At 42.9% G+C, this 21,184-nt stretch overlaps 1 protein-coding gene across 1 annotated transcript in view; it reads left to right on the top strand.

The window, feature by feature from the left end:
• The window catches only part of ankrd13b (ankyrin repeat domain 13B), a 43,694-nt gene that overhangs the window by 5,704 nt on the left and 16,806 nt on the right, over positions 1-21,184 (top strand). Inside the window, exons 2-6 of the mRNA XM_084559083.1 lie at positions 12,967-13,102; positions 15,509-15,633; positions 16,861-16,906; positions 17,296-17,439; positions 18,505-18,745. Of these exons, the coding sequence (XP_084415209.1) occupies positions 12,967-13,102; positions 15,509-15,633; positions 16,861-16,906; positions 17,296-17,439; positions 18,505-18,745 (692 nt within the window). The remainder of the gene's footprint in view (positions 1-12,966; positions 13,103-15,508; positions 15,634-16,860; positions 16,907-17,295; positions 17,440-18,504; positions 18,746-21,184) is intronic.

Genomic DNA, 21,184 nt, shown 5'->3' with positions numbered 1-21,184 from the left:
TTTGTTTGAGTGAGTGACAGCGGCTGAAATGTTGCCACAGGAGGCTACAGAGGCAACTAAACTTGGTGAAAGGAGGAGAGGTTGAATGAATACCAGAGACACACAGCTGACCACAGAGAAAAGTACAAATAGAAATAAAAGGATGGGATGATATGAAGAAAAACAAGCAGCGGGGGACAGAAGAGGGGATGAGAGATCTTCAGATGGGAACCAGCGCCATGTTAAGCGCCACAGATCTGACAGACTGAAGCCAAGCAGCAGAGGCACAAACATGGTAATGATGGCAGTGAAGACCGAGAGTAGAGGAGTGGAGGTGGGGGAGGAAATAATGACAGACTTTGACCATGAACAGAGTCTGTCTGGGTTTTTACACAGACGTAAAAGCAGCAGTGTAATTGAAAAAGAACAGGGCCATGCAAGGACTGATGGTCTATCTCAAGACAAAGGCAGGAAGTGACAGAAAGATTTCTCTATGGCTGTTTCTTGTCCTGTCAGTGTCTCTGTGTCAGACCCCAGCTCTCTTTTCCCATCAGTCATTATGACGACCTCAGCAAGGTGCTAATGTTAAATCAGTGTCATAAAATTTATGCTGGGTAGCTGGCTTGGTCAATATATAAATTGAGGCTCACAGGTTCGTTGCTTTCACTCAAGGTCTGAATCTTTGGAGCCAAACAAGCAATCTGCTTGCACCTGTCTCTTCTCTTCTCTTCTCTTCCCTTCTCTTCTCTTCTTGTTTACCCACTGCATAAAATGGTCCTTATCTTCTTTCCCTGGTGCCTTCCCTCTCTCTCTCTTTATCTCCAACTGTCCATCCATAACGCCCATCCCAACCCCTCTTACTTTCCTCTGTGTAATAAAATCCAGTCTAAATCGCAGCGCTGCGAAGCCACAAAGTGACACTATGATGGCTGGGCGGGTTGGGTCAGGTTTAGTTAAGTTGCTGCAAGCTTTTAACAGAGGGTGCACATAATGACAGTAATAGTAACAATAAAACAACCATTTTCAGTTATTATTTGAGAGGAACCAAACTTATTTTCTTCTCTTCGTTACTGTTTGTGTGCTCCCTGATTGGAAAAACATTCCCACATCTATATATTTGCTCGTGTGGTTTTGTGGGTCAGCCAGCAGCAACACGTCAGGTCATCTTCGCCCAGCCGGCAAGCAGACTCTAAAGGGTAAAATTCATTTTTTATGTGATAATTTCGAGTGGCCACCATGATCATTTCAGCCCTGGTTGATTTGGTGTTTATTACTACAGTTTTAGGGGGCAGCAAACCAAAAAAAATAAAATAAACAAAAATACAGTTTTCAATGTAATAAAGAAGTCAGGCAATAACTGGTCTTTTTTCTATTACTCTATACACAACAGTGATTTGATTTTAATTTAATCCTGCAGTATTTCAAATGATCTACTCTCCAAAGATGATGCATATTTGACATACGTTTGCAGTCAGTGCTAATCTCATTGCGCAATTCGCAATTCCTGTGATTACTTCATAAGAAAAATCGACTCATGCTAAATGCCAGTTTAATGCGTTTCACGAGAAGCTGTAGCTGTACGAAATGTTCAGCTTGCCACTGGCCATCATCTGACAACAGTTTAACATTCTGCGTTCATATCCAGATATCTGTTTATAGAGGCTACGCTAGCAGTAACTTAATACAGCATTTCTGTGTCTCTACCGGCATCCAGTTGGAAAAAACTATATGTAAATATTACAATACTCCCCAGAGTGTCAGCTCAACCAGACATCCCATAAACTGAGGCTACAGTCCTCATTTGCAGAAGCACAGGTTTGATTCCACTGTGCACGCTTTGCTGAGTCTGAGTCTTTGAGATTGCCAGTTGAATATGATTTTGTATTATTGACGTTCCAGTCATGTCCATTAGTTTCTTGATGAAATGGCACCAAGGAAGAACTATTGCTAAAACATGCTGAGGATATTGTAGGGTAGTTGTTTATAGTGTTGTGTGAACAGTATCTGCAGGCAGTGGCAGTCCTGTTTTTCAAAATAGGTGAATTGGATTTAATTACCAGGAATTCATACCTCTAAGACACTCCGGAAATTGGTCACAAGGAAACTGCCTCCAACCTTCATGGTGATACATCTTGATGTGTTAGAGCTGCAGAAACTGTCCAAGTTCACGGAACTCATGTGAGCAGCTGGTTACATCAGCTGCAGTTATATTGGCGCTATACTGGACCATGGTGGAACTTAAGCCTCAAGGGAAGGCTGCTTTTATGCAGTCAATTCTTGTCCTAGTTCACACCTGGCGTCACTGGTAAAGCCCACAGTAGAACACTTTGAGATCTTTGTAGAAGTTGTATACCATACTTTCCCATATGCCATGACGGCTTTGAAAACATTGATTGAACGGATACATGTCGGCCTTATTCTAAAGCTCACCACATCTATGGTTTAGAGACATTTAGGTTGCATTTTTCAGTCTGTTTACTTCGTGTCTTTTAAACAGTTCTTCAGAATGGATTGGCTTGGCTCGTTTGGGATATTCCCTTAAGCTGTTTGTTTGGGCAAAAATTCTGTTTTGCTTTCTGGGCTTTATTCATCCAGAAGTACACATTGTGTATTTGAAAAATCTTGATGTGAAAACATATTTGGATATATGTGAATGTATATGCTTTGCAACACTGAGAAACTGTGTGGATACAGGAGTTTCAGATTTGAGTACACAACATTCCCCAGTGGCATACTCAGAGCTTTATAATCCTAAATTCAAATTATAACCAAATGTGATGTAGAGAATTTTGTTGTGCTGCTTTGCCCCTTAGTTTTAAAGTGAACATGCTAATTATGTTGTTCGCAACCTTACAGGCGCCATAACTGAGGCACTCGAACCTGTGAACTTGTGAAGTGTAAATGACTGAGGTGAATACAGTTCATACAAACATACAAATCATAATATTTTTATACTGAAACTCATGCTCCCATTCTCTTGCAGTAATATGCCAAATGTCCCCCTGACTTCACCGTTGACAAAAGCTAAGGGCAAGCCTCTCTTACCAGACTACCAGGTTTACATGGGGTTGCTTCAGAATTCACATGATCACACACACAAGAAAGAAAGAAAGAAAGAACAAAAGACAGAAAGAGACAGCCGCGGTGTTTCACTCTATATGATTACGCTCTTTTATATGCACCGTCTGCCTCACTGAAACAATAGATTTGTCCTGTGAGTGTTCCTGCATCTTATGCAATAGGTGCTCTCTTTGTCGGTCTGCATGCGTGTCTTTCCTGGTGTTCTGGAGAGGTCTTGGGGTTCAGTGCAACAAACAGGTGCCAGCACCTTAGGATAATCACCAGAGAAGGTTTGTCTTAGTTTATGCTGCCATTCTGACAGGTCCATCAGGATCCTACCCAGTTTGTGCTTTCTTCATTTCTGTGTGTGTCTCCAGATCTCTCAGTTGAGATTGGGGCTGACAGTAAACAGACAAAGTGCAGTGAAACAGAGAAACATTAAATATGCTGGAATGTAGGTCATCTCTGTCACTTGATGATGATCTGGTCTTTTTTCCACCGTTCGCATTCACAGCCCTTGAATGCACCTGCGGAAGTGGAAATGAATCGTGCCTGTGTTGAGACGAGTGTGAGACTTCTCAAGAGTTTTTGTTCTTCTGTGAGGTTATCCTCATCATTTTGCTCCGCTCACTCCGTCTTCCATGACGCAGGTTTTGTGCCGTCCTTTGATTTGGGAAGCGGTGTCACAAGGAAAATGGATCAGGGTTTCATGGCAGTCTAGCGTTTGTCAAAGGGGAGAGTCACAGAGGCGGGGGGAGGAAAAGTTATTTTTACACTCCCTCCCATTGCCGCCCTCTGCTCCAATGCGCCCCATGCACAAACATTTTGGGAAAGCTGCTGTGTGTGTATAAGCACAATTTTGTGAGTGTGTGTGTGTCTGTGGTGTTTGTATGAAAGATTGATGTCGGCCTAAGTACCTGCCAAGCTGCATCAGGCCAGGCGTACTCGGAGTGAGGGAGAGAAAGAGGGAGGGAGGAGTGAGAAGGAGCAGATGCCACAGAGAGAGATGCCTATCAATAATGCAACCTCCACTGAGCTCACTATTGAGAGAGGGCAGGAACAAATGAAACAGAGGGATGGAGCGAGAATAGCATACAAAAAAAGGATAGAGATTGATTAGAACAAGAGACAATTGAGAACAATAAAGGACATATAGTTTATAAAGAACGATATTCAACCTCACTGAAATCATTTTGCTAGAGATTCCAACTTGACTGTTTACATGTGTTTACATGCACAAAATCGAACTTTATTGGCATGAACAAATTGGTCCTGCCACTGTGGAGCATGTAATCTGATGGAAATACAACAAAGAAAAGGCTTTTTTCCAGACTTTATTGGCAATTCATTCAGTACAAGATGAGCCAGACGGACTGAGCCAGACGCATGTTTTCCACGATGCTGTCACATTGATTACGGCTTCATTCATTTTTTCAAACACTTGTTTGAACAACTTGTTGCTTTACCACCGCCATGTCCGCATGGACAGCCGTCACATCAGCTGATGTTACCCCACGTGGGGCCAACATGCAACTAAAGAACTGAAGAACATGATTATAACGTGTTCATATTTTCTTATTGAACGGATTATCAAAAAGTTTACTTGAGGTATTTTCATTCTGATTGGTTTCTTATTCTGATCATAAGTGGAGTACTGTACATGTAGCCATCCTGTAGACTTGGGTTAGGATAATACTGGGTGATCGAATCAGAAGTGGAGAGTACTAAATGTTGAATTACATATCCTGTATATTCAGTGAATTAGTTCTTGCAACATTTTTCTTTTCTTACCTAGCCTGTGAAACGTAATAACTGTGTTTGAGGCTCTTTGTCTAGTGGATGTGACCTAGACACCAAAAGAATCAAGATACACAGGGTTAGCTGGACACCCTGGAAACATGTTGTTTCTTGTTCAGATTATCAAAACTAGTTTTAAAAGTACAACAGTATAAACAGAGTCACCAAGATAGAGACAAACAAGAGTGGGTGATGTAAAGGATTAAATTATGACAACTGAATTAAATAAAATAAAAAAAATGAAGTAAAATAAAAAAGTGAAGTAAAATAGAGCCGTGGCAGAGATAGAGATGTGTAAAGAAAAAGTACAAAAAAGAGGTGAAGATGTTTTATTAATTGAAGACTTCAAGACGAATAAGGACGGAAAGCAAGCAATTTCCCTTGTGGATGAATTGAAGTCTAAAGAAATAAATGTAGGCAAGGAAAGGAAAATAAGACGTTGTGTTGTGTAATTTAATTAAGACCAAGTGCTTTAATTATATCAAAACTATACACCCACACACATGCAAATACATGCAGGGCAGACAGTGATAAAATTATAAATATAAAAACTGTTGTAAATGAAATGTTTTCTTCTTATAACAACGTATACAACATAATTAGTTAATTTACTTCTTCTAATGAAACTGTTTGACATAATGCTGATTCTGACCCTTTCTCCATTTGGGGTCGTGTGGTTTTGTGGATGGCAGGGTCTCAGAAACCGCACTGAAAGAATAATGCAACAGTTCAATACAACAGTTCTTCTCTGTCTGGCTGAAGAACTGAACAGACACAATGCTTGGTAGTGTCTGTACATTAGTGATAGTTTCATCTTAGTTTATTTCCAAAATGAAAAGGTTAGGCTGTTGCTCTAAATGGAAGTAAGACTTGATTAGATCATGCAAATGGTTGCACTCGGCCATTTCTGCAGCAGCCAAGCTCTGTTTGTACTTATATAAGTAATGTGTCTGATACAGACTGGGCTTTCACTGCATTTGATTTCAAAGCAAACTCCGGAAACACGGGGAAATGGCCTGGTTCTGTCCAGAGATAGTAGCTGAACTGATGCGTTTAGATAGAACAGTTCAGTAAAACAGTTCAGTAAGGCGCAAGAACCAGACAAGACAAAGACAAACAGACTGTTTCAGTTCAGTTAGTTTCAGACAAGGCCAGATAAGCAACAGACGGAAAGCAATCTGAAGGGACAGCTTTGAGATTGGGGTCCGGAAGGCAGTGGTCAATCGGGCAGAAAGTAGGACAAGACAATTCGGCAACAGGTGACAGAAGTGACAGGTATATACACTAGATAGCTAATGAGGAAAAAGAAAACAGATGAGAGAGTGGGAAGGAAAGATCAGGTAATGGGAATGACAGGAACACTGTCATTTACCCACTAATGATTACAACCCAATAACTATAGCCTAGTGAGAATAAAATGCTTCATGTAAACAGATGGAGCATATTGGACTCATCTGACAATATTTTCCTTGGCTTGAGAGTGGTGGTGTGAATCATACTTCCATCAATTGGAAATTATTAACGCCTTTATCTCCAGGTGGAATAAATTTGCAACATCTGTGGTTAGTGCTCACTTCCTCTAACTGGAGGTGAGTATCTGGTTGCTGAAGAGCCTAAAATCCCCACTAGTCATTCAGAACTGAAGGAGTCACTTGGAGGAGCGGTAAAAGATGTTAAGATAAGTCAAACAGTCTGATTGCCTTTGCTTTTAGACGATGAGTTGTTTAAATAAGAGAGGATGAACAAAGCCAGAAACAACGTGAGTCATTCTTGGTCATCTTCAATTAAATGAATTCGATGTTTTCAGTAAAGTTGTGGGAAAAAACACATTTTTGTTCTCTTGCTATATTTCCGGCAGATGTGACTGCTCCACAGAGGGAAGAGCCATGTTCTGTTCTGATCAGTGTTTTGGAGGCGTATGTCTTAACAGATCGTTTTATTTAGCGTCCATGTTAACAGTTAAGTTGGAATCTCTCATAAAGTGTGGTATGGGGCAATCAAGGCGAGAGGGAGGTTAAAAATATGTTATCAGCTTGTTCATGTGACAAGAGGGCATTTAGCACTTTGAATTCTACAGGTCAGCATTTGCTTAAAAAAACTAAACATGTTAGTATTTAACTGTCCAGGATCAGATAAAAAGTTGCAAATCTGACTGCATTCATTTTTTTCTTGTCATGCATGGTGGCTCACTATAATGGTGTTTACTAAGAAACAAAGCATTTTGTTTGTGGCCAAACAAAAAGCTGTGAAAGGCCTCACTGCCACAGCTCAGTGAAGCACTAGAAAAGAACTAAGCTAATATCATTAAAATGTTTTTATGTGGCAAGTTATCGAGAGCTCGATTTGTCCTCTGTGTGGTAAATACTACAAACACTTCCTTATTGTCAATCAGTCCGTGGCACGGCCCGTTGTTTTAATGAGTTCCAGTTTTGCAATTAGCTTGTGAAAACATAAATGATGCTATTAAAAAAACGTGTTTGTCAGGCGGAATGTTCTACACAATGTGAACACCATGCGGCACGCCCTTAATCACAGACTTTACGTGACCACAGTATGGCCCTCGCTGAGATTTCATTATTGTGAGTGAAGTGTGGGAGGCAAGAAGATGAGCAGGGGTGACATAATGTCCCTACTGTAACTACAGAACCACAAGAGTCAAACAAGGCCAGTGAGAGTGCCCTCTGTGTGTGTCTGTGTGTGTGTGTGTGTGTGTGTGAGAGAGAGAGAGAGAGAGAGAGAGAGAGCACAGCCCATTAGTTGTAAACAACTATTTCCTCCTGAGAGTTCCTATTTTGTAAATGGGGGAGGAGACGTGCTTTTCATCGGGATTAGCTCAGAGCATGTTTGCGTGTTTTGTTTTCCAGCTGAACATTGTTCACATGTGAATGAGTAAGTATGTCAGTATGTCTGCAGGTCAGCACTTAGTGGTGCGAGGACGATAGCTTTAAGTGGACTTAAGTGGTGCCCCTGGGTGTGTGTCTGTGTGTATACTGTAGTATTTGCCCGTTGAACTGCTCAGCTTACATGACCCTTTGTGTCGCCACTGCTTGCCCGTGCAGATAACGTTTCCCTTTTTTTCCAATCAATAAAGTTTTTACAGTGATGAACTTTACCCAGAAACCACAGTGTAAATTACGGCTCTGTGTGTGCTCTGCCAACCCCGACACAAATCCCCCCTGTCGAAATCCCCAGGGGCTACAATTTGAGGCTGACACTTTTGCCTGATGCTGCTCGAAGGTGCCGTCGCAGCAAGTTATTCGCGTGCTGACTCGCGTTGTTTTGAGCACTTGACAAGGGTCCGGACGTCGTGCTGCCGCGCCGGTTACCAAGGAGAGCCGGCCCTTGGAAACATCTGTTTGCCTTTGACAGAGGCGTTAAAAAAGACTGACAGAGGAGGTGCAGAGAGACTCTTGGGCGAGAATAGTGTGTGTGGCAGCGGGGTTCGCGATGCTCTCGGTTAACATGTTCTGACTTTGAATGAGCTACAACAAATGGGAGTGAGGCTCGTTGTTAAACACCAAGAGGTTGATGTGCACTCAATAGCATTGCAGGGATTCATTTGTCATGCTTACTTAGACTGACTTGCAATGACCAGCATAATGGATGTGGCAAATAATATTGCGCGCCCAGTTGCATAATGCATCACGGAGAAGTGCTATAGGAAAGAAAATATAAGCCAAGGAGACAGACGAAATATATTCTCCAATTCTCGCTTAATCATTATTTTTTTAATTTTTTTTTACCATGACCGATAATAAATCAGGTGTAGTTGCGGAGGAAGTGAAGCAGCTACGAGCTACAGTTCAGTGGATTGTTCTGCTGTTTTCCTGTCATCCTCTGATGTATGTTGCACATACTGTTCCCTGTACTCCCCCTGCCATCCTTCCTTGACTTTCCCTCCCTCTGTTTCTGTCTCCTTCCACCTCGCCACATGTCTCTGTTTGTCCTCTCCCTTATTAGCGCCCCCTTTAACCCCTCTCTCTCCCTGTGCCCGGGGTAATTGAAATCGAGTACAGCTGTAAAGAAAGCTTAAACTGATAATCACCAACGCTACACAGAACCACTTAAAAAGGGGGCCAGAGGATGAAAGAACAGCTGGGAGACAGCACAAGCTCCATTCTTTCTTTTTTATACTCTTGCAATAATCTGTGAAGGGTTTCCATGTCCATTTCCATTTGAGAGGGAAATGTTTTCTTTTCAGCTGGTTTCACATGTCATCTCTCTCTCTCTCTCTCTCTCTCTCTCTCTCTCTCTCTCTCTCTCTCTCTCTCTCTCTCTCTGTGTGTGTCTCATGTTCAGATGATGGACACTTCCCGTTGAACTGTTCCATCTGTGTTTTTGACAGACCCTCACATTTATGCTGCACCAGCACAAGTCGGCGGCGGTGTCCTTTGAGACGGCGCTTGCGTTGATCGTGCGCGCACCAGCGCTGCACGGAAAGCGTCTGCATTTGCATTTCACACCTGGACCCCTTTTAGTTTTCCAACACACACAAACAAAGCTGACTGCTCGCTTTCTTCCACTGTGTTGCTATGGCGGTCCAACCCTCCCTCCCTCTATTCCCCTGCCTACACAACCCCTGTGGGACTCCCTGGTGTTGTTGTCTCCTCCAGCTCCCCTTCCAACTCCCTCCTTCTGTTCTCTTTCCTCGTGCCTCCCTGTTTCTTTGTTTGCCATCACTTGCAAGAACAGTCATTGCTCTTTTCCTTTTCACCCTCTCTCCATCTTAGCCTTTCTTACACATTACAGTTGTTGCTGACGGGCATTTTCCTAGAACAGGACCACATTTCTTTTTTTTTTGCATCTCTCCCTTTCTCTTATTTTGTTGCTTTTGTAACTCTGGAGAGCGGAGAGCTGTTAACCGGAGACCGTGGAGCGATATTACGCCCATTAATGCACCGAAACCATGGTATCATGTTCATTTTATTGAGTTACGCTTTACGAAACTCAATCCCCTTGCATGCAACATTTTAAGCGCATGTGAGTTCCTTGCGTGTGCGAGTATGTGTAGGCGTATCTATTTGCATTGGTACGCTCCTCTATGTTTCTCTCATTTCCCTTGCAAATGGGACAAACAGGAGGCTGCAGTAGCTGATTGATAATGTAACGGCTGTGTCTTTCCGATGTTGTTCACAACGAGGGATTCTAGGAAACATAACCTATGTTGAACTGTAGCTACCATCCATTAATATTATACACTAAATATTCTGCTTCCTTATACTGAAATCTTTTTTTTTTTTCCTCTTTGGTCTATTCAATACATTCCTCCTTCTCTGCTGCTATTAAATAAGGACTAATATCAAATGCTGTATCCACAATCCCAGATATATACTGTATATATATTTTATATATTGTACATATTAAAAGTGTGGATTCACCATAAGAAAACATCTAGCAATGTTCCCCAGAAGGTCTCATTTCTGTTCCTAGAAAGACTTTTCCACAGCATCCTCGAAGTCTTTATTAAAGTGCTGATTCGGAGACATGCTGCTCTTACCTCCGAGAATAATCCTTAATTAGAATTCAAGCCTGCAACGTACTGACAGGACTGACCTTGGATCGGCCTAGGCAGCGGATAATGGTGGCCGTCAGCAGCTCCTTTTAATTGGATGGCAGATCTAAGACCAGCGCGGCAAAAGTTGCTGATTATGAAGGCGCACACTGCAGAGACGGGCTACACGAGAACAGCGGTGCGTCGAACGGCCCGGGTAATGGACGGAGAAAGGGAGATGGGCAGTGCAGGCAGTAATTGATTAAATCAAATGTGGGGGCACAGAAACATGACTTCCCGGGTGTACAAGCACTGTAGTTCATGTAGTAATAGACAGGTTCAAGTAAAATGGGCACCGTTGCTGCTTGACAGGTCTAGACATGACTTTCTCAGTCTTCCTGATCAATAGAAACGTGATAGCCTGTCAGTATGATACGGTCTAATGCTGTCATCTATTAAATGTGTCTGAAGTGAACACAGATGATTCCATGTCAAGCACAACCGGACATAGACTTCAGAACACGAGCTCAGTTTTTATTCACATGCCTGAAATGTATCAAAATCAGATGATATACATCAATCAGGCATAACATTATGACCACCTTCCTGATATTGTGTAGGCCTCCCTTGTGCCAGTTGTGACTCATCAGAGAATGGACATGGGCCTTCTGAGGGTGTCCTGTGGTGTCTGGTAACAGAACGTTGTTAGTGGGGGCCTTTGGGTCCTGTGGGTTGAGGGGAGGGGCCTCTGTGGATCATCCCACAGATACTTGGATCAGTTTAGGATCTAGTGAATTTGGAAGCCAGGTCAACACCTTGTGGTTTTTTTTCATGTTTTTTGAGTTGTTCCTGCTAGCCTGTGTCAGGCTGCATCCTGCTGGGGATGGCTGCTGCCATCCAGGAGTGTCATTGCTATGGGGTGGGGGTGGCTAGTCTGGTCTAGGTGGGTGCTACATGTCTAAATAACATCCACATGAATGCCTGGTCTAAAAGTTTCCCAGCAGAACATTAAATTGTCAGAAGATGGTCAACGTTATTTACTTCTCAGTGGTCATAATGTTGTGGCTGGTCGATGTATGTTATCTACAGCAGATGTGGATTTGATCCCCATGACATATTGCATTCTGGCCTGTATTCACATTTATAAGCCTTTCTGATTCAAAAATTGAACATTTTGTTAGCTAATTATAAAGCTACAACCAACAATTACCTTAGCTCAGTGAGACTGGATGGACCAAAGGTCTCTGCTAAATCTGCAAAAAACAAGTTACTTGCTGGAATTACTTCTTAAAGTCAGTGTGCATGGCTGGTAGGCTCCCTAATTAATACTTTATAGGATCTAGAGGTACTGGTGTATGATATCTTTTTAAAACTTTGTTCCTCCTGTTTCCACTTTTGATGCTACTTTATGCCAATAGCCTGCTATTTACTTACTTATTTACTTACGTATCACATGTGTTACTGGAAGAATCTGCTTTCGAATGCACCAGAAAACATCTGCATTACCAAAGTTGCTTAGCCAGCTAAGGTGTCTGATGGATGTGACACATGGCACAGATGCATGGAATTGCTCATGTTGCCAACACTTCTTCTACGATTCATATGATGCATAGGATAGATATCTGAGGACATGCACACGCTCCAAACTGGCAAAGGAATAGTGATGCAGCCATCAGTCACAAACTAGTGACTAACAGCAGGTGTATTTCTGGCCTTTGACTTTACTTGCAGACACCTTTTCATCTGTGTGAAAATAAGTGTGTATCCAAAAGTAGAAAGCAATTTCTTGTCTTGACACGGTGTGATGTGGGGGCAGCGACACTGTTTATTTTTTTAGGTTTGGTGCTCTAGATACCAAAGGCATCTGTAATTTCTGATCATCTAAAATTAGCACTAACGGTCTACTAATTTTCTTTTAATGGTTGAGAGGGTTTTAAATGCCCCCCTGCCATGATTCTTTTTAATTCAGTGTATCAGAGCACTGGTATGACTGATATGAAAGATTAACACTAATGTAATAAGACAAATGAGGTCTAAATGCAGAGTGTAGCTGAGAGCTGAAGCAAAGTCTCAGGCATTAATTATGCCCTTTGTTCAGCAAGGCTGTTCAGGCTAAGAAAAAAAACATGTATTTTTGGTGACAAAGACTCTGTAGGTTATAGACTCTGCAGGAAGGCACAGCAGGTTGAGGAGAGTGCTGCTTATTTCTACTCACATTTCATTGGCAAGAATTAAAGCTGACAACTTTATATGTTCCAAGTCTCGAAGAGTAGCAGAGAGAAGGCCTGTTAAACAGAGCAGATAGCGACGTCTGTGTTTTACTGAATCCAATCCATCCAGCCCAGAAAATAAGGGGGATACAGGAGCGCATGTTGGAGAGATGACAGATCAATTAGCACCTGTCACAGCCTCTCTTTCCATCTCTCTGTCGTCACAGTCGCATATCTCCACGATATTCTTCAGTTTCAGCTCCTCTGTCTGAGATAGCAGAGCACCATGCTGATACGCAATTAACCTCAATTTCTTCTCGTACCACTTCATATTTCTCCTTAACCTTGCTCTTGGTGACAGCTTATTTCAACATTTCCTTCTTTTCTTCCCCTTTTTATTCTTTGTCCCCCTCCTCTTCCTCTATCCAGACTGATTTAGAGTCTCTGGACCCTCGCGGTCGGACTCCTCTACACCTGGCTGTCACACTGGACCACCTGGACTGCGCCAGGGTCCTGCTGCAGCACGGAGCTGATGTTAGTAAAGAGAACCGCAATGGATGGACTGGTGAGTGTGTGTTGTGTTGTGAAACGGATTAGCCTATATCTGTGGCATCGTGCATAATGTACAGTGGACATAGACTGTGCTTTGGGTGCAGTGATGATAGTGCCACAAGCAGCATTTTATAAGATTAAGATTAAGATTAAGTGTCTGTCGGCCAAGTATACTTGTGTATACAAGGAATTTGGTCTCTGCAACCGTGAATTAGTGAATTAGTGAACACACACAAAGCACACAGTGAGGTGAAGCACACACTAACCCGGAGCAGTGAGCTACCATGCTACAGCGGCGCTCGGGGAGCAGTGAGGGGTTAGGTGCCTTGCTCAAGGGCACTTCAGCCGCTTTCTACCGGTCGGGGGTTCGAACCGGCAACCCTCCGGTCACAAGCCCAAAGCGCTAACCAGTAGGCCACGGCTGCCCCGTCAAAGTCAATAAACAACAGTTAGTCAACTGGTTGTTTCTTTCTCAAACCTTTTAAAAAGTGAAATACACATTTCCAGTAAACTATATCTCACTTTGGAGGATGAAAATGTCATGGATTTTAGCCCCTTAAGCTACTTAATACAAATAAATATGAAAGCTACAGGTGCTCAAGTAGAACACTGATTCTCACCTTTTGAAATATATGCGATGAAATGAGTATCTATATAGCCTGGAAGTCTGATGAACTTTTCCACCTACAAATGTTTTGTGGCAAAAGTCTGCTGAGCCAGTCAAATCGGTTGGGTGATGAAGTTCAAGCTTTATTTTATTTTTTTTAGACACAATGGCTCTGATCGGTTGTAGAACATGCCCCATAATGACATCCCAATGATGAGAATCATATTCTGTTAAGAATTGAGCCTAACTACGCCAGGCTGGCATTTATATGTAACCCTTAATTTGTAAAGTATAATAACAACTTCTAATGTACTTACCACAGAGAGAGTCAGGAACTTATTGTTCATTAATGCATAACATTAATGCAGCAAGTAATGACTACGTTGGCCTTTGGGACTCATTGTGGCATCCTTTAAAGCTGTAGTGTGGGATTTTTCATGAGAATCAACATAAATAAATGTTATATTCAAGCACTCGCCGTACAAGTTCACACAATGCTGGTAAAGCTAGTCTGAGTCGGGTTAATCTCTCTGTATTTTTTAAAATATGTGATGCCTGGCAATATTCCTACTCCATGGCACTGGTAGTGAAGCTTTATAAGTCAGCCAGCAATGACTGAGATGAGGACAAAGCAGGAAACTTTAACTGCAAAACCACGGTTACAGGTGTAACATGTGTTCTATGAATTCCATGTACCTGGCAGTCAAGAATAATGACACTGAATTGAAAAAAGCTTCCAAACATTCAGATGCTCCCGATAAAATAGAAACTTACATTTCAAAGGAAGGACTACAGAAGGACAACACAAAGCAACTGTTAAGCACAGATCTTGGTGCTTTTCCTCATTGGAGATGGTTTAAAGAAGAGAAGGGACTGAGGGACACTAGACTGTGCTTGGGTAATTACTCTCTTTGCCAGAAGAGTGACCCAAAAGTTCTGCACTGTAACTTTAAAATTAAAAGGTTCCTCAAGGGGTATCGGCCTCTTTGAAACTATCTACTGAAAGGATAGCTGGATGTGCACAGTGTACAGTGCACAGTTTTCCATGGGCACCGAGTTGTGCCGGTTTTCCATAGTTGTGTCCCTGATTAGTTTACAAAATACAAATCACACGCAATGTTTTCACTGAACATCGTGGCTCCTTCAAAACGTCTCTTCTCTGCTGGCACTGCACAAATGTAGTGTACAGATCTGGCAATGGGAGGATAATTGAGTGTGAAATCAATATTTTTTTATTTATTTTTTTACCTTGGAACTCATGCAGCTCACTCACCTGAAGGTTTTGGTTTTTGTTGTCATCCTGCAGGTTATACACTGATGGCATAACAGGCATAACATTATGACCACTGACTTGTAATATGTGAACACAGGCCAGAATGCAATATGTCATGGGGATCAAATCCACATCTGCTCCGATCAGCAACAACATTATGACCACTGACAGGAGAAGTAAATAACATTTACCATCTTCTGACAATTCAGTGTTCTGCTGGGAAACTTTTGGACCTGGCATTCATTCATGTGGATGTTACTTAGACATGTCTTTACTCATTAGTTTTGCTAGTAAAAGAAAGAAGATAGATCTATAATGGTTCAAGTGTAGAACAGGTTGCAAGAGTAACAGCAAAGTGATGGTCTGATGAATGACATGCGAGCTGCAGTAATTGGTCGCACCAGCTTTTCATTTGGCCTACTTCAGTTTCGGCAGTTCCCGCTGCCCCCTTAAATTGCTCATGTACATACATTTTAGATGAGGCCTGAGTGATTGGCCCTGTTTTACTCTCTATCTCTCCCTCTCTCTCCCTCTCTCAGTTCTCCAGGAGGCGGTGAGCACCAGAGATCCGGAGCTGGTGCGTCTCGTGCTTCGTTACCGTGACTACCAGAGGACTGCCAAGAGACTGGCGGGCATCCCCATCCTGCTGGAGCGACTTCGCCAAGTGGGATTTCACACACACGCGCAGACACACACAAATTTGTATGGCTATCTTAGTGAGGCCTTTCCTTGACATAATATATTCCCCAACCACCGTAAGCTTAAACATCACAAGTAAATGCCTGACTACGACTTTTACCATCACCCCACCCTAAATGTGGTTACAACCTTAAACCTTAAAAGAAGCCTCAGCCCTCAAGCAGCACTGTGGAGGGATGCGAGTAAATGAAGACTGACCAAAATCTCCTCAGAATGGTCTAAAACTCAAACTGGTCCTCACGAAAATCGTTGTGCACGTACACACACACACACAGACAGCGGCATGCACACATGGACACGTACAGAGATGCAATTAAGTGTGCATGCTACTTTCAAACTGCAGGGGCTTAGCAAGGGGATTGAGGCAGAGAAATGCCTTCGTTTGAAATGTGGATTCATGTCTAATGTTTCCATTTTTATTTTAGGATGAAATATTCTTTTTGAAGGTATTATTAACTTTGTTTACTATCCAGCGAGGGGAACACACTCAAAGGGTGCCTGCGTGTTGCACAACGCTCTGCCTTCGGGTAGTCTGAGTCATCGCTGTTCCCTTAAGGGCTCAGGAGTGCCATGCACAACAGCGGTTATCGGCAGGCTGAGGCCACCTTTAGGGAGGTTGATGGTTACAATCCTGCAGCAACAGATTGCGTTGTAGCTGCTGGACGGACCATAGATGCCTGGAACTGCCTTCACACAGGCTGTCTTCCTGTGTATCGGCTCCAGCTGGCTAACCGACACACACACGCACACACAGCACACAGATACACTCTCCAACAAACAGACAAAACACCCTCACAATTTGAAAACGACAGAGTACCTCCGTGCATGCCCTCGCGAGCATCACACACACATCTCCCCGTTGATCTGCTGCTGCTCTCACCCACATCATTCTCCTCTCCATCCCTCCATCCATCAGTTCTATTATTAACCCACACACCACTTCTCTGTGCCAGTTCCCTCTTATCTTTGGCCGAGACAATCAAGCAACATCACTATGTTTGTTCACTCTTTTTTTCCCCCTTCCTCCACGTTGTAATTCTCTTCTCTCTGTCTGTCCATCTTGAAGTACATCACAATCTCCCCAACTCGTTCTCTCTATATGTTGATAATTCTTCATCTTCATCAGTGCCCTTCGCTTTCTCATTTATCTTCTTCTTCTCTTTCCGTCTCCCCTCCTCTGCTTTCTGTTCAGGCACAAGACTTCTATGTGGAGATGAAATGGGAGTTTACCAGCTGGGGTGAGTGCAGTGTTTGCATCCTTGGAGTCAGTAAAGCAGACCACTGCGAAGCAGTCAGAACTAATCATGTTATCGCCTTCCTTTGGGGCTGAAGATGTCTGTTTCTTCCTGTTGCGCTGAACAATGATGCGCACAAACTTCCTGCCCAGCACATTATTTGTCTGGCCTTGGTTTTAAAGATAAAGTGCATCAAGTGCTTTACAAAACCACAAGTAGATGTGAACGTCCATTGGTCGGACTAATTGTGTGTTTTTGTGCGTATGATTATCTGTATTACTGAGTCCAAGAAGTGCCAAAATGAAAACACCACAAAGAGAACCTGTTGCATTAAATAATGTTTATATCCAGCAGATATGTTTAAGTCCAAGTGTGACTGTGTTTGCCCTCAGTGCCCCTGGTGTCTCGTATCTGCCCCAGTGACACCTACAGAGTGTGGAAGAGTGGTCAGTGTCTCCGTGTTGACACCACCCTGATGGGGTTTGAACAGATGACCTGGCAGAGAGGAAACCGGAGCTTCATCTTCAGGGGACAAGGTGAGAGGTCAAACTTCAGTCTCTGTGAGTGTGTCATGTCATGTTATTCTAAAGCAATAGTATTGGCCAAGACTAATATTATTAGTATTTAGCTAAGACAGATGAAACTCTGACATATGACAGAAAAAGTATGTTTTATTTTATTTATATTTTTATATTTTGGGAAACGTGAATAGTTTTCTTGCAAAGATTTCAAGGGGAGAATATCAGTAGACTTCAGGAAGTAACTTCACCCAGCCAAGAAATAGTCCGGTCCGTAACCTCCCATAACAACACAACTTTGTCACCCTCCCTCATTAGTATAGAATAAACAAGATATTACAGGTAGAGACGTTTCCAGTCTTTGTGCTTAGCTCACCGGCTACTGATTGTGGATTCATATTTATCACACACACAAAGGTGGTATTGATCAGAAACAAAATTAGTGTATTTCCACAAATGTTAAATATTGAAGGTCATATCATATTAATGCATGAGGTCAGAATTACACCAGCCCTGTCCCTTGTTTCCTTTTGTCCTCAAAAAGTCCTCTGGAGGGACATCAGATGCACAAAGACAACACTGTTCACTATTCACATGGAACAGAAAATGGAAAAAAGAATATTAGGACATATATTCTTGTATTTAGAAGTTACAAGTACTTCATCTTTAGTGGCTGTGAGATGCAGCAAATATTCAGAGAAACTGGAGCAGGTGTGACTGCACCTTTCCAGGATTAATCCTCTCCCTCACATGCTGCCTCGTTCTCCCTCCTCTCTGCATTGTTTTACCCAGTTCTTCTTTTATTTTTATCCCTTTTCCTCTCACCACTTGAAATTGTTCCTCTTCTTTTGACCTTTTCCGTTGGACTCTTTTGAGTCTCTGCGTAATATCCTCCCTCTCTGTGTTTCTTTGTACTGGGCCTGTTTAGTTTGCTCATTCCTTTAGTCCATCCATCTACAGCTTCTGCAGTCTCTTGGCAACAACCCTCGCCTCTTTGACATTTCTTTACTTGCACTTTCGCATGTCATCTCACGCGTCTCTTGCTCTAATTCTCATCCCGTCTCCTAACCTTCGTCCTTCCAGACTCCAGCGCAGAGGTGATGGAGGTCGACCATGACAGACAGCTGGTGTTCTGCGAGACCTTGTGCGTCTCATCCCTTAAGGCGCTCTCACCTGGCAGGGGGAATGGTGGCGCCAGCAGCAGCACTGCCGCCGGGCTGGGTCTTCTGGGGGCGATGCAGCCCAGCGATGAGCAGGTAGCAGCCAGGCTGTCTGCCCCGGTGGTGACCACTCAGCTGGACACCCGCAACATTGCTTTTGAGAGGTCAGATGCCACAGTGATGTGCACAGAATCTATTTATACATTACAAGATTTATTTTTTTTGCTTGTAACTAAACCCAAAAATCTTTACATGAAAGGATGAACCCTGTGAAAAAATATCATGCAGCAATGTTCAGAACATGCAGAAATATAATGATAGCCTCTGTACAACACAAAGCAGTTCAACCACAGGACGTGTTCTGCTCTTGTGCTATTTCTTTTTCCTGAGTGGAGAAAATCACTCTTTTGTTGTTACAGTTGAGTTTCTGTCACAGTGTTTGTCTGTCGCCGTCTCCAACACTGCAACCCACAGCTGAGTGGAACAAGTTCAGGCACGTTCTCTGGTGGCTGTCAAAGAGCATTTTAGAAAATGTCGGAAAACACAAACAGAAGCAGCAGCGGTGGGGGGAAGTGGAGTCAACAAAACAAATGGCTGGAGTTCATCGAAAACATTATATTACTGCGTTAAGATAGATGGGGAAATGTTCCTGTGATGAGAGTCAGTGGAACAGCTCGTTCTAAAGTCCCATTTGAGGCAACGAAGCATTTGAAAGAGGTACTGCTGTTGTCACAAATGAAAACTTGAATTCATTAACGTCAAGGAAATCCAGTCACAGTTACGCTGGGTCGATTAAAGTCATTGATTTTTAATCTAACCAGAAATAGCCAGTTTTTGTGAACTCTGTGCTCTCCACCCCTAAAATTACCCAATAAAGCTGCAGAACTAAGCTTGATGTGGAGGAACAAATTAGCTTCAGGCTGTCTGGTCCGACTCAGACCACTTCAAAAAGGCTCAATACTCCAATGCAAGTAGAATGGGCCGATGAACATGGAGATGGAGAGGTACACAGGATAAGGAGGAGAGGAAGGAGGGAGGAACGGAGGGAGGGAGAAGTGGAGCACACAGGGGCATAGAGGACAAATCTCTTATCTTATTCTGGTCGGGTGGTGAGATCAGACCGAAGGGATGAGAGAACAGTGAAAGTTTTGGACAGAGAAGGATGGAGGAACGGTAGAAGAAAGGAAGGCAGGAGAGATTTAGAAGAAATGGAATAAGGGAGAGAAAAAAGGATGGGTCAGAGAGAGTTGAAGGGAAGATGTGCAGGGAGAAACGGTGAGAAAGATGAATGGGACACAAGACTATGGAGGGAATATGTAAGCGTAACTAGGGTAGTGTTGATGGTTTTAGAGACTGGAAGGAATAAAAGAAAAAGAAAAATAGGCCACGGGGAGACGCAGTGAGTCCGAAGTGAATGTGTTAACCAAAATAAATAATAAAGTGAGCAAGGAGAGGTGGTGGATGGAGGAGTAATCATCTCCCTGTCAGACTTGGGCCTCTGTGTCACCTCTGTGCGTTTTCCTCAGTCAGCACTCCTGTCCACATGCCAATAATCTTTTTATGATGCTTTAGAGCGATCCACTTTGTCAAGCACCACAGACAGGGCATCTACCTCTGGAGTTAATATATGTCTTTATGGAGCCTCGCACACAAACTACAACACTGCAGTTTTGCTGTTTGGGAGCTGGACTAGCAGGTCGAAAGTTTATTGAACTCTGAGTAAATAACTTTAATGCAGACATATAACCATATAACCAAAATGTTAAGCTAAGTCAGCGTGGCGTCATGGTTATAACATGCCATTTAGCAGGTATTCACATCTTAGTTTAGTATGTTAAGATGTAAAAGTTTGCTAATCAGAAACATATTTATTGCCAAATATGTTCGTACATACAAGGAATTTGCCTTGGTGTTGTTGCACACAGTGTGCATAAATAAAATAAAAAAACTAATAAAATAAAATAGCAATAGTTTAATGTATACACTCTTAAATATACAAAAAAAAAGATACTGTATAAACAGGAACATTTACAGTGGGATGGTGGTGGGTTTGATGTGTTCATGGGGGGGGGGGGGGGTCCTTGTTCAGCAGATGCACTGCAGGTGGGAAAAAAACTGTTCGCCATGCTAGTGGTCCTGCACCCGATGGATCACAGCCGCCTGCGGGGGGGGGAGTCTTTTAAAGTTATAGTCTGTGTCCAGGGTGAGAGGGATCGGCCACAATCTTAGCTGCACGCTAAGATTGTGTCCTGCAAGCGTACAGCTCGTCGAGAGACTTCAGACTGCAGCCAGTCACCTTCTCTGCAGAGCATTGACACGCTGCAGTCTGCTCTTGTCCTTAGCAGAGGCTGCAGCATACCAGGTGGTGATGGAGTTGGAGAGGATGGACTCAATGATGGCAGTGTAGAAGTGAACCATCATTGTCTTTGGCAGATTGAATTTCTTCAGCTGCTGCAGGAAGTGCATCCTCTGCTGTGATTTCTTAATTAGGGCGCTGATGTTCAGCTCCCATTTGAGGTCCTGGGAGATGATGGTGCCCAGGAAACGGAAGGAGTCCACAGTGTTGACTGTCGAGTCACACAGGATGATGGGGAGGTCAATCT

This window comes from Chelon labrosus, assembly GCF_963514085.1.
Source record: "Chelon labrosus genome assembly, chromosome: 13".
Classification (NCBI taxonomy): domain Eukaryota; kingdom Metazoa; phylum Chordata; class Actinopteri; order Mugiliformes; family Mugilidae; genus Chelon; species Chelon labrosus.
The sequence above is the reverse complement of the archived record's forward strand: the minus strand, read 5'-3'. Positions and strand labels throughout refer to the sequence as shown.